Consider the following 13026-nt stretch of genomic DNA (forward strand, 5'->3'; position numbering starts at 1 on the left):
TTGGTTCAGTGCATCTATTTTATCTTCTATTATAAGAAAAAAAAAAAAGGGATATTCGATTATATTCAAGGGGAATAGATTTCAAAACTGATGAAAATATGGCACACATGCTGCAAAAATTTGTTAAGGCTGAAAACTTACTGTGAATAAAAAAAAACAAAGTTTGGGTATTTTGAGAAGGTATTAAAAACCATAACTGACCTACTTTAATGAATGATGACAAGTTTTGGAGGGAAGATTTAAATGTCACGTTACAATCTACTGCCATGGTTAGCTACCAGTCACGATCTGTCATCCGTCATCACTCTGTGCCTACCTACCCAACAGCAGAGCAGCAGTTCCAGCCACTGCCTGGGACAAGAAATCCACTGTGCTCACCTCCCTGACCCCAAACTCCACTGCATTTCCTGACGCAAAATCTTCAGCCACCATGTGCCTCCAGGGGTGCACTGATTCGGCCACAGAGAAAAAGAACAACCCGCCCAGCTCTAAGCAGAGCAGAGATGTGCCCCAAGTTACAGAAGTGAAAGCAGTTCAAGGAAAAACGCTAACACAACAGTGTTTCATGCTCAATTTTTATTTCAATGTTATGCAACTGCATAAGTATAAATAATCGTGTTCAATATACAACAATTATGACATCCATAAGGAGTTTCTTAGAGAAAATAAGACTGCAAACACTTTATTGCACAGACCCTAACGATTTTTTTTGATGTTTTTTTGTTTTGTTTTTTTGTAAGCTGAGGAATCTACAGCAGGAAGTCTACAAAAGAACACATCAGATCTACAATCACATAAAGACTGACCAAGTAGAACACAGGCAGGAGGATCTCTAACAGCTCACTGATCAGGTAAACACCAACAAACAGGTACTACACAAACACAAGCTTAAGCACTGTTACACTTCCAAAATGCAAAGAACTTAGTTGTCAGAAGTGATAATGAACTATACAAAATATACATGAAGTTATACTGTAAACAAATAACTACATGTGCTTTAAAGGAAACAACAGGAGAGCTGAAAAAATGCATAAGACTGTAAACTAGGAAATACCTCCCAGACAGAAATGTTATTTTGAAGTGCATTAGCGTTCATTTGTAGTAACTGCCAAAGCACAGATGAACTGTAAATGTCGAGACCATTTTATCTTTAAAACTGCGTAAGAATTGTTATCCATTGCTTACTAGCTCCTCTGTGAATGCAAAGGCAGTATGAATGTTCTAGTGCCACATGAAAAAAATCAGAAAGACTTATTTGTGATATTATCTTTCCATGACAGGTTTGCTGTAATCCAACTCAACTAATGAGTATAATAAAGTTTTCACCAGAGGGAAATGAATTCTGCACACTCTCAGTTGTCATACAAATCTCCAAGTCAAGATTACACTGTGCTTTTATGAACTATGTCCTAGCTTTCAAGGCAGAAAGACAATCTGTAAGCCCTGATGAAACAGGTAGGGGCCTAGCTCTACTGTGTGAACATATAACAGAAATAAGCAAAACTAGCATTCTATTGATCCCCATCATTAAAAAACATGTGTCTGCAAGGTTATTTTGTAGTGCTTCTGTACATGTTTCAAATTCTACCTTTCATCCTTCACAACAAACTAAATACCTCCACACGAAAATGATCAAAGTCTACACGTTCCACAGTATACAAAATTTAAATAAGGCCTAGCAAAAGTAAAAAGACAGTAACATTCTAGCACCAAATAGCTCCAACAAGTTCCTTTGTTACAAAATGCTTCTTTTATAATTACAGTATTAACTTTTTTTTGCATACAAATAAAAGGATTGTTATGAAATGTATGGAGCTACTCAATGCATTTAGAAATTAACGTGAAACCTGGAATTACTTGCTAAAAACAGCAAGTTAAGTCTACAACATAAGGCCCCAGCTATGTATCAGATGTCCTGAACTTTTTTGAAGAAATGACACTGAAACTGCTTCTTTTCCTTTTTACCTTGTCAGAAAATAAAGCTACAGCTGTATGAAGCTAATTATGCAGACCTGTATGCCATGATAATATGTATTCTCTCAATGTATTAAAAACCAGGCATGAACATACTAGTACTGCAAGTCATGTGCTTATCCTTGTGCCTCACGCTGCAAGGGCCCACATTTAAAAAGCTCAAGGAACTCAAGAGAGGACTGCAGCAAAACCTGAGCACACAGCATGTGCTTCAGAGAATCAGCCTTGTCTGAGGTGAAGGACACAGAACACACTCCCAGTAGACAAGAACCACCATTTCACCACAGAACACAACTCTTGCTGGGACACACTGGTAACCAGGTGATCCTCTCGTAGCTTTACAGACACCCACCCTAAGAGACAGGCTTTGTGCGGTAGGGAGATGCAGTTAGGTCTGGTGTTAGATCTGGCGAAGCAGTCAGCCAGGTACAGCACTATCAAAACTGGATTATTAAAAATATATGTAAAAACCTACAATAAGTCACCGTATTTGTTCTTTACTAGCATTTTTTTTAACCTCTAGCTAGGATGTTTAGTAAGTAAAAATGTGGCCTGTTTTTATTTTCCAGTCGGACCAATGCTTGTGCATGTCCATGCCAGGTCTGAGTTCTAATAATTGTGTTTCATATTTTGAGTATGGCAAATAAGTGGCAAAGCAACTGTCTTAAAAAAGGGGAGAGTAAACAACGCAATCAGCAGCAAAGTATATATGCTACATTCAAACCCCAAACACACCACTAGGTATTTACAAAGGAAATATTTTCTTCAACAGCTCTGAGCTGTAAAGGTATTCTTGTACAAATACTATATGGTAACAGTTTTACCGGTTACAATTAGGAAGGCATTTTGAAAAAAAGTCTTCTCTTTACATATCCCCTTTCTTCAGTGAATGAAAGCTTGGCTGCACAAAGACACGACACAGTGATGGTTCAAAGGTAGTCCAGTATATTGACATTGTTTCAGCTAGTCTTGAATTCACACCTGCCAGGTGTTAGACACTTAACAGGATTTTTTGTGAGGACTGCTCCGCGAAGCTTCCTTTCCCCGCCGCTGCCGAGCCGCGTCTTTGTCATTAGAAAGTGCGTTAGGGCGGTCAGGTGTGGTAGCTGACCTGGGTAAATCTTTACCTACATTCTGTTTTCTTGAAGCAGACTGCTGAGCCTGAACGGCATCTTTTCCCTTTACATCCACAGTGCTAACACAAAAAGACTTTTCTTGATTTCCAGGTTTTCCTCCAAGGTTTGAAGCAGGGTGGTGGGTTTCTACTACAACTGCAGCACTGTGCAAGGCCATCAGTGAAACACTTTTAGTCATTTCTGCCTTACCAATCCCCGAGGAAGCGGTGCTTTTCTTATTTAGCTCCTTGCATGTTGCAGGAAGCTCAGGTGAGCCTGCTTTAACCTTTGCTGAAGATGCATCACCCTTCGCTGAAGACAAAGCAGATACTTCTTGTCTACATTCAGATAAATTGGCTGTGTAAGTCAGTGGCTTTCCTGGTGTTGCAGCCACACGACAAGAATTCTGCCCGCTGGCAGCTGACAAATGTTTCATTGCAATCTGCTTGTTTGCATCCTCTGGCTGTTTTTGATTAACTTGTCCTTTCCCTTTTGAATCTTGAGAGCTTTTGCTACCTGCGGTCACTTTTTCTACTCCTTTCCCTCTGGCATCGCAGTTTGTCAGGCAAAGGGTAGGCTCCACTTTCCCACTGTCAAGCTGAACATAAAGTGCATCAGTGCATATTTTTCCTTCAGGTCTTTTGTCTGCAGAGATCACCTGGTTACTAGGACTTCTGTCTGCCTGTTTGCTCAGCACGAGACAGTCTTTCACAGTGGAAAACTTTGGAGACACAGTTTGTTTTTCACTGAGGTGAAGTTGCTTTTGATTAGCAGATTCCACCAAGCCTGCTGGTTCCTGCCTCTGCATCTGCATAGAACTCTCTGGGCCTGCTGGTACTGGGCCGACAGCAGAGCATTTGGGTTTGGTGTCAGGAGTGACGCTGCTCATCTGGAGGGTGAATACTGAGCTGTGCTCCAAACTCACAGGCCTTTCAGTCTGCATGTGTTCAGTGCTCATTTTTGTCAAAGAGCCTGATACAGAACAAAGGGGATCTAGCACATTTTTACTGGTGGGTTTCCCATCTTTCTGAGAGCTGGTGGACGCCTGAATAATAGTTTCTTTTTCTTTTATGGTTGGAGTACACGGTTTCTGTGACAATGTCTGTTTATCCAAGTACTTAGACTTAGAGGAACTCATTTCAGAGACTGGCCTGTGTTTATTACTGCTGCTCTCCACACAGGTAGCAGCAGGTTTCGCATGTTCTTGAACATCTACGTGAACATCTACAGCACAGTTTCTGCTTACAGTGTCTCTCACAGCAGGGGAGCTTGAAGTGCGAAGTTGCTGCCGAGGAACTTGGCTGGACTGCTCTTTCTCAGTAGTTTGAAGCCTTATGTCAGTGAGCTGTTTCTCGTCTTTCTTTCCTAAATCTTTAGCATTGTCCTTCTGCACAGAGGAAACCAGTGCAGACTTCTCATTTTTAGGACTGCAATCTGTTGAGGCTTGCATGGGCCGTTTGGATGGAAGGGCTTCACTCTTTGATTCTGTGGTAACTTTCTTAGATTCACCTAGAACCTTCTGTGTAGCTACATCCATTTCCACAAAATGACTAGCAGCACTGCTGTCATCTTTGCCTAGCTGTTTCAGTGATTCTCTGCCATCCTTAGGTTGTGCCTTGGGGCCAGCTGCATGCATTTTTCCTTGCAGCTGAGATGGAATGGCAAAATCAGCACAGGTTTTTTCATTGCTTTTGCAGTAGCTTGTTATCAGGACATCCGAGACAGATGCCTTCAGAGACGACTCCCTGATCACCTCCACCTTTGCAGGGATAGGCTCACAACTTCTCTGGACTACTGGCTGTTTGGCAGGCAACTCCTTCTGTATCTGCTTCTCTTTTCCTACAGCTTTTTCAGGAGTGCTTTGGACAGCTGAAAGTTTGAAATATGTTTGAGTAGCTTTAATACTCTGACTTTGAATAACACAAGTCTTCATCTCCATTGAACTGTCCTTCTGTTTTGAAGGGGAGGTGTCTTTCTTTTGAACACCTTCAGTAACAGAAATATTGCCTTTAGTAGCTGGACCTGAAATCTTTTTCTCTGTCACTACTTCTGCAGCCACAGGGGCGACTGGTGGATTTGGAGAACTCTTGCTTGTTTGCAGAACCTGAGGCTCTGATACATTGACTTTGCCAGATTTTGAATAGTTTAACAACTGCTCCTTCTGACAGGCCAATTCTGGCTTCCCACCACTCCCCTGTGGTGCTGGGGTTTTAGGAGATCCTCCATCACTGCTGGTGCTCTGTCCTTCTGGCAGCACACACAGAGGCAGTTCAGTTTTCGAAGCCTGTGGCCCAGAAAGTAAGGCAATGTCTAGTGTGCCTTCTATTGGCTTTAAACAGGAAACAGACCTCCCATCAAGTTTATATTCTGATGGACTTTTTCTGACAGGAGCCTCAGTGGAAATAAGGGTTGGTTTTTCCACACTCGTGTCTGCTCGGCCATTCAAGGTCTTGAGAGGAACAAAAGAAACTGAGCTAATCTGAGCAGCATGTGCACTGCCAATAAACGCTCTGCCATCAGCAACTGCAGTGGAGTCCTGCTGTATGTTTATGGGCCTGCCTGTATTAAACTGAAGACATTCATGAACGTTTGATGTCAATTTTGGCTTTAGTACTGGACAGACGCTGTCATCTTTTTCTTCAGTTGACATTTTCTTTCTAAAATAATCAATATTTGAAAGTTTACCATCTAATCTTTCAAATTTGACAAATTCTTTTGTTGGTGCATTTTTATCTGTGTTTTCTCCCTTTCCATTTAGCATTCTGTCAGAAGACTGAGGTAGCGCATCTTGCAGTGTACACGGAGGGGAAATTCTTTTGAAGTCATAAGAAATATGACTGAGTTCATTAGGTGGATGCCCATGACATGACATCTGTGCATCTAAAACAACACCATCATTTGATCTCAAGTTTGCATTTTTTTGAAGGGTGTCTTTGAGTATGCCACCAGCTGACTGGGTCTCCAAAGCAACAATTTTTGTTTCAAATGGATTTGATCTTTCTAATACCTTCTGGAATGCTTTTTTGTCTCTTTCTTCCAGTCTCAATGTATTAGGATTTTCTTGTTCACTGCTAGGTTCATGTATAGCAGCATTTGCTTTTTCAGCAAAATCTTGCTTTTTCATAACTATCTTCACCTTCAGCTTCTCTCTGTCTAGCTCATCGATGGATTCTTGCCTACCTAATTTTCGGGAGATGGGTCGTTTCAAGCAGCCTTGCTCTGCAGGCCTGACTCGTGTGAGTGATGGCACGTCACACACATTTTCCTCCAAGCTCTGAAGAGTCACTTCCCTTTGGGACAACTCTCTGTTCACTTCTTCCTGGGTCACTTCCAGACTGTGTTTTCGTGAACATAAGTGTTTCTTATCACCACCATAAGAGGGTGCAAGTTTCTCTTCAGATTGGACTCTCTTTAACAGTGGAGATCTTGGTGGCTCTGCACTCTTTGGCCTAACAATATGCCTCACAATAGTTGGAGGGGAGTGCATTTTGCTAGGAAAAGACTGAGCTATTTTTGTATTTCCAATCGAATGTCCTAGCAATGGTGATGGAGATCGCTGAGGGGATGTCGGCTGGGGTGTTGGAGAAGGTGTCCGTGCAAGAGGAGAGAGAGGAATGCTGCCAGCTGATTTGCGTCTTCCTGATCTGTATCTTTGCCCACCAAGCTTTGGACCCAAGCCATGGAGAGTGCTGGGTCTTATGTGTCCTGAACCAGCTGGAGAATTTGGAGCACTTGAACTAGGGGAGCTACTCTGAGAAGAGTTAGTACCTGCAAAAAGAACAAATGAAGAAACCAAACAAACATAAGATTAATAATATTTTTTTAAACTTGTCTAAATGCTCAGGAGACAAAACTTTCACTGGGTCAAAAGGTCTACGTGCCATCCACTGTCACAATGTTGCAAAACTTGGAAGGTATTGAGTGAGTGAGCTGTAAAACCCTCAACATTCTAACCACATTGCTATTTTCCCTTTTTCCCTCTGTTCCTTCATCCCATTTTGTTATCGCTTCCTTCTATTTAAATAGAATAGTTAATGCTTTCTGCCACTTCAAAGCAGTGACCAAAGCTTTTCAAATAGTTTACCTTTGCCAAGGGATTGTACAAAAGCAGTCACTTTTAGTACACACTAAAATCACAACAGATGTAGAACAGGAAAAAGGGGCAGGCTTTTAGGAGCCTGAAAGACGCTTATTTCAGCATCCCAACAATCTTTTCAGCAATAAATCTGCATTCATGAGTGCCCATGCTAGTTCCGTTATGTAGCACCTTTTTCCTCAGTTTCATTCTTCTACTGATCAGCCTCTCCTAGTCAAGGTTCTACTTTTTACTCCAAATCTGGGTTGTTTGTTACTCAATATAGCCACTGGACTTGGATTTAAACTCTGGGACAAACCTAGTAGACAGCTCCCTTTTAGGTATTTCTATAGCATGGAACCACCTCAGATTTTGCATCAGGAATGTTTTTCCTTTTTTGAAGATAGAAACCAGCTGTTCAATGATTACACTTGTCAGAGCTGACTACTCTCAGCAGAGTGAAACAGATCCAGAGAGCTCAAAAGAAGTAGAATATACTTCAAGTCATTTTCATCTGCCCTCCACTCCCTTCGCACTCACCAGATGGAAAATCAGGAGTAGAACGGTAGCTTGGGGTAGGTGATCTAGGAGATAAGCTGTGGGTTGGAGACCCAGGCAAGCTTTCCCCTGATGAAAGTGACCGGTTCAGGCAGGAGAAACTTCTGCTGGTGTGAAGAAGAGGAGAGGGTTGCTTGGCCAGCTTTTTAAAGAAAGATCTTCTCCTAGCATGAGAAGAAAACAGCATTAATCAGAAGATGCACAGAAGCTACTATTACCACAGGCAAAATTCTTGCAAGCTGACATTGCTTCCTTCTCCCACTACTCTCAGAAAAGCAAATATTAAATCTATGTTTACATGAAAACAAAACACATGGCAGAGGGTGAAGTTTAGAAAATATCCTGATTTGCTAATAGCTGGGATAGATATGGTAACTGGTCTATCTGTACTAAAATTTACTCACCATAGATCAGGAGAATGGTTAGCTTCTTATGAGTATAAATCTCACATTTTTTTAATTTAAGAGCCCACCAAAACTGTAGGAATATCTATAAAGTACTCGCAATGTATTTACAAAATACACATAAACTTATCAAATCAAAAATTCCCATAAACTTAACACTAGAAACTTTAATTGAACAAGTACAAAAAGATATACTTAAATCAAATTAAGACTGAACTTCAGTCATTGACTTTCTTCCCCATATCTGTGTGTGCATTGTGCAAAATTTTTAGGTGTTGTTTTAACAAAACTAGTTTAGGCAAAACAGGACTTGCAGGGTGTGTTACAACCACAGGATCTCATTGAAGAAGATAAAAAGATGTAGAAGAGAGAGAACTGCATTAACTTCATATTATAAATTAATTGTTACATATACACAAACAGAAACATATTTGCCATGAAAGAAAAGGATTACTTACCTCTCTAAACTCTCTTTCTTCTTGGTTTTCTTACTGCGCCTGACCATTCGGCTCCTATAGCTGTATCGCCTGGCAGGTCCTGTCTTGATGGAAGTGTTTTCAAAAGGAGTTGTTGTTACCGAGACTTTGTTACCACTCTGCCAAAAAGGAGGAGGAACCTTTAGGCATGAACAATGCAAGATGATTTTGCCTTAAATTGAAGCTACACCACAAATGTGAATGCAATGAGACAGAAATCCAGCATCAGAGTTAAGAGCTGGCAGAGCACGGTACCCTACAGAGACGTTGCCAGGCTAATTTATATCAGAAAAAAGGATGACTGGAAAATTCTCAAATTCTGCCAGATCTCCTAAACTTCCTCCATTCCAGCTTTGGGACAAGGAGAAATTCCAATAACTGTAGCTAGACAGGAGTCGTCCAAGGATGGACAAAACCTGCAGTTTAAGATGGAAGCTTCTACAAAACCATCCTCTTTGCCCACAAAGAACAGCTGTCACTGTGCAGTGGTCCCTTCGCTGGCCATTCATGTCTCAGGGTACCAACTGTTACAATGATGAAATGGAGGAGAAAATTTAATCTTCATTACCAGTCCCAAACAATCCTTTTATCTTGTTCAAAAGAGGTAACAAATATAATTTAGTTAAGCTTTTTAGGACCATTCTCATGAACAGATGACTCAATAAATAAAATCAACCGGAAATAACTATTTTATGTTTCAGAAATCCATACCTTCTTCCCAGCGCTGTATACTACTACAGTGAACTTCTTTTCAAAGGAATTTCAATAGCCCAAGTTAATTTATACAGCACATTTAGATAAACAACAATCTCTCATTTTGAGTTTATTCTTGTAAGTAGTGTGCAGGGTTGTCAGGTTTCTCTTTTTCTGTACTTGAGACAGAAAATAACTGTACACTCAACTGCCTAAAATTAAAGAACTTTCTCTTATGTCTTTCTTGCAAAACTGTAAAACTTGGAAGTTTTCCTGGTTTCAGAAAAGGAAAACAAAGGCTTAAGAAAAAGTGTATTTTGTTTCTTTCCTCTGCTCTTGATATTTCCTCACTACTTTACTGCTTTCCAATCTTTTTATAACTGACTACTCCCTTTGACAGGTAAAGCTCTGCATGTAACACCATAAATTGTTAATAATATAGGAAGTAAAAATACAACTGTCTAAAATAATTCTGACCTATGTTAGTCTGTGCAAAAAGTATTACATAAAAACTGCAATATGATGAGCTACAATGAAAAGTTAAGATTTAAAAAGTTAGGTTTTTTGTTTTCAAGGAAAAATTATAGTTTTCTAACAGGATAGACCTCAGAAAACTCCACAAGAGAAAAATGTAGATTATTCAGAAAAGTCCAACTGCAGGATCAGAACTTCATTAAGCAAAGCAGCTCTGTGGGACATGCCTGGCTACATACGAGACAAAACCCTTTTGGTCCTTAAGATTATGAAAGGTAAGTTCCTATATAGCAGGCAAGAAAACATTTCCTGTTCTTTGTTTCCACTTTACCTAACTGATTTCATTGATTGAGAAGTAGTATCATCATTAAAGGTCTGAATTACCTGATGAACATGGGGTAATTCAAAATGCTTGAAAAAGTCAATTTCTTAGATACAGAGACATGTTTTTGTGTCAATGCCTCAAATGTACTTCAGCTACCTCAGCAGCAATGTCAGTTCATTGCAGAGAAATGAAAACCACAGCAGAATATATGAAGTCATTGACCTTTCTCCAGATATGTGCAACAGTAGCTTCAATTTTGTACTTGAACAACCACAAAATCTGATAACTAATCTCTAAAGGAAACAAACATAACCCCTCAATCCTTGGTGAAAACAGCAAGGGCTTCTGTATTCCAGTTGTCCAAGAGTTACCTTTAACAACAGCTCAATGACTTCTGTATGAACAAGACCATGCACTGGCTCTCCGTTGATATGAGTAATCAGGTCTCCAGCTTTTAAACCTGCTTGGTGAGCCACACCTCCTTCTTCCACGTTCTGGAAATCAGAGATAAAAAGAACAAAATGGTCTCCTGTTTAACCTTCTTACTTCAAGAGTTTAATGAACTCCTTCTATAAAACCAGCTGGCAATGAAGAAAACTTACAGATATTAAGTTACATAAAGGAGGAAAAGAAGAAAAATCAGACCAGCCATTTCACCATCAACTACTTATTCAAACTTCCTACCTACACGAGGCCTGGAATGGTTTCAAAGTTCACTGAAATGCTGTTTGTTGTCATTGGTATTAAGCTCGGTATAGCTGCACAGTTTTCATGCATCATAAAGGGGTGATTCACTCTCCATGGCCAAATTTCAGAATGAAGATTTTAGCACCTGACTCTGAGAAATACTGATGTAATTAAGGCAGTGGTCACATGCAGTACCCTAATAATGACAAAAATTAGCTCCACCATATAGTTAAGGATGGTTTTCATTTGATTCAAATTCACCAGGCTGCCCATTAGAGGGAATCACAAAGGTGATGAAGGACCAAAACAAACTGAATTGCAAATTATTTTGAAGGTGGCTTAAATAATTTATTATATTTTAAAATGAGCTTCTGAAGAATTTAAAGTCACGCAGCCACTGCTGATGCCTACAGTGCAGACAGAGCTAAAAACCCCCAAATTTATAGAGTTTTGGAAAAAAGGCAAGGTTTCAGTATTACTGCAATGTACCATTTTTCCCCTTCCTTTCACTGATGTGATGCTACACCAGTGGCAAGAAATCAAATTTTTTACCAAATGTACCCCATTCTCCAGACTCAAAGTTCTTGGTGCTTTAATACATCCGAGAGGTAAGAAACATGAATGAAAAATGAGTAATACAATACCACATCAGTAGCACTGCTACTTCAAAACCTACAGTACCTATTTAAAACAATAATAGAATCACAGAATGTCCTGAGTTGGAAGGGACCCACAAGGATCATGGGAGTCCAACTCCTGTCCCTGCACAGGACAATCCACAGTTCACACCATGTGTCTGAGGGTGTTGTCCAGTCTCTTCTTGAACACTGTCAGGCTTGGGGCCGGGACACCTCCATGGGGAGCCTGTTCCAGTGTCCACCACCCTCTGGGTGAAGAATCTTTTCCTAATGTCCAACCTAAACCTCCCCTGGCACATCTTCCTGCCATTCCCTCGGGTTCTGTCATTGGTCACCAGAGAGAAGAGATCAGCGCCTGCCCCTCCTCCTCCCGCTGTGAGGAAGCTGTAGCTGTGGTGAGGTCTCCTCTTAGTCTCCTCTTCTCCAGGCTGAACAAACCCAGTGACTTTAGCCGCTCCTCATAAGGGTTCCTCTCCAAATGCTTCACAAACTTCATAGCCCTCTTCTGGACACTCTCCAGTAGCTTCACATCCTGTTTATCCTGTGTTGCCCAGACCTGCACCCAGTGCTCCAGGTGAGGCCGCACCAGTGCAGAGCAGAGCGGGACAATCCCCTCCCTGCCCGGCTGGCCATGCTGTGCTGGATGCACCCAGGACACGCTTGCCCTCTCGGCTGCCAGGGACACTGTTGGCTCATGTTCAACTTGCCATCGGCCAGAGCCCCCAAATCCTTCGCTGCAGAGCTGCTCTCCAGGCTCTCTTCCCCAGTCTGTATGTACAGACAGGGTTGCCGTGTCCCAGGTGCAAAATCCAGCACTTGCCCTTGTTGAACTTCATGCGGTTGGTGATTACCCAGTTCTCCAATTTGTCCAGATCCCTCTGCAGGACCTCTCTGCCCTTGAGAGTGTCAACAGCTACTCCCAACTTTGTGTCATCAGCAAACTCACTAAGTAATCCCTCAAGTCCTGAGTCTAAGCCATTTATGAAGACAGTGAAGAGTGCTGGCCCTAAGATGGATCCCTGGGGAACCCCGCTGGTGACTGGTCGCCAGCCCGATATAACCCCATTTACTGGAACCCTTTGAGCCCGTCCCGTCAGCCAATTGCTCACCCACTGCACTGTGCGTTTACCCAGCTGTGTGCTGGACATCCTGTCCGGGAGGATACTGTGAGAGACAGTATCAAAGGCTTTACTGAAATCCAAAAAGATCACATTGCCAGGCTTCCCTTGGTCAACTAGGTTGGTAACCTTGTCACAGAAAGAATTAAGTCTGTTAAGCAGGACTTTCCCTTCATGAACCCCTGCTGGCTGGGACCAATGACTGTGTTGTCATTAAGGTGTTTTTCAATAACTCCCAGAACAATCTTCTCCACGATTTTGCCAGGCACAGAAGTGAGGCTGACAGGCCTGTAGTTGCCAGGGTCATCCCTGTTGCCGTTCTTGTAGACTGGGACAATGTTTGCCAGCTTCCAGTCTTCCAGGACCTCTCCAGATTCCCAGAAGCATTGAAAAATCACAGAAAGAGATCTCACTATAACATCAGCCAGCACTTTAAACACCCTTGGATGAATCCCATCAGGCCCCATCGACTTGTAGGGATGTAGCTGG

At 41.5% G+C, this 13026-nt stretch overlaps 1 protein-coding gene across 5 annotated transcripts in view; it reads right to left on the reverse strand.

The window, feature by feature from the left end:
- Positions 1-573: 573 nt before the first annotated feature.
- Positions 574-13026, reverse strand: part of MAST4 (microtubule associated serine/threonine kinase family member 4) — a 235982-nt gene continuing 223529 nt past the window's right edge. For all 5 annotated transcript variants that reach the window (XM_065657629.1, XM_065657630.1, XM_065657631.1 and 2 more), the window contains 4 exons: positions 10466-10588; positions 8585-8721; positions 7705-7886; positions 574-6857 (listed from right to left, as the gene is read on the reverse strand). In XM_065657629.1, coding sequence (XP_065513701.1) covers positions 2974-6857; positions 7705-7886; positions 8585-8721; positions 10466-10588 — 4326 coding nt within the window. In that variant the 3' untranslated portion in view covers positions 574-2973. The remainder of the gene's footprint in view (positions 6858-7704; positions 7887-8584; positions 8722-10465; positions 10589-13026) is intronic.

The sequence above is a fragment of the Caloenas nicobarica genome, chromosome Z (genome assembly GCF_036013445.1).
Source record: "Caloenas nicobarica isolate bCalNic1 chromosome Z, bCalNic1.hap1, whole genome shotgun sequence".
NCBI lineage: Eukaryota > Metazoa > Chordata > Aves > Columbiformes > Columbidae > Caloenas > Caloenas nicobarica.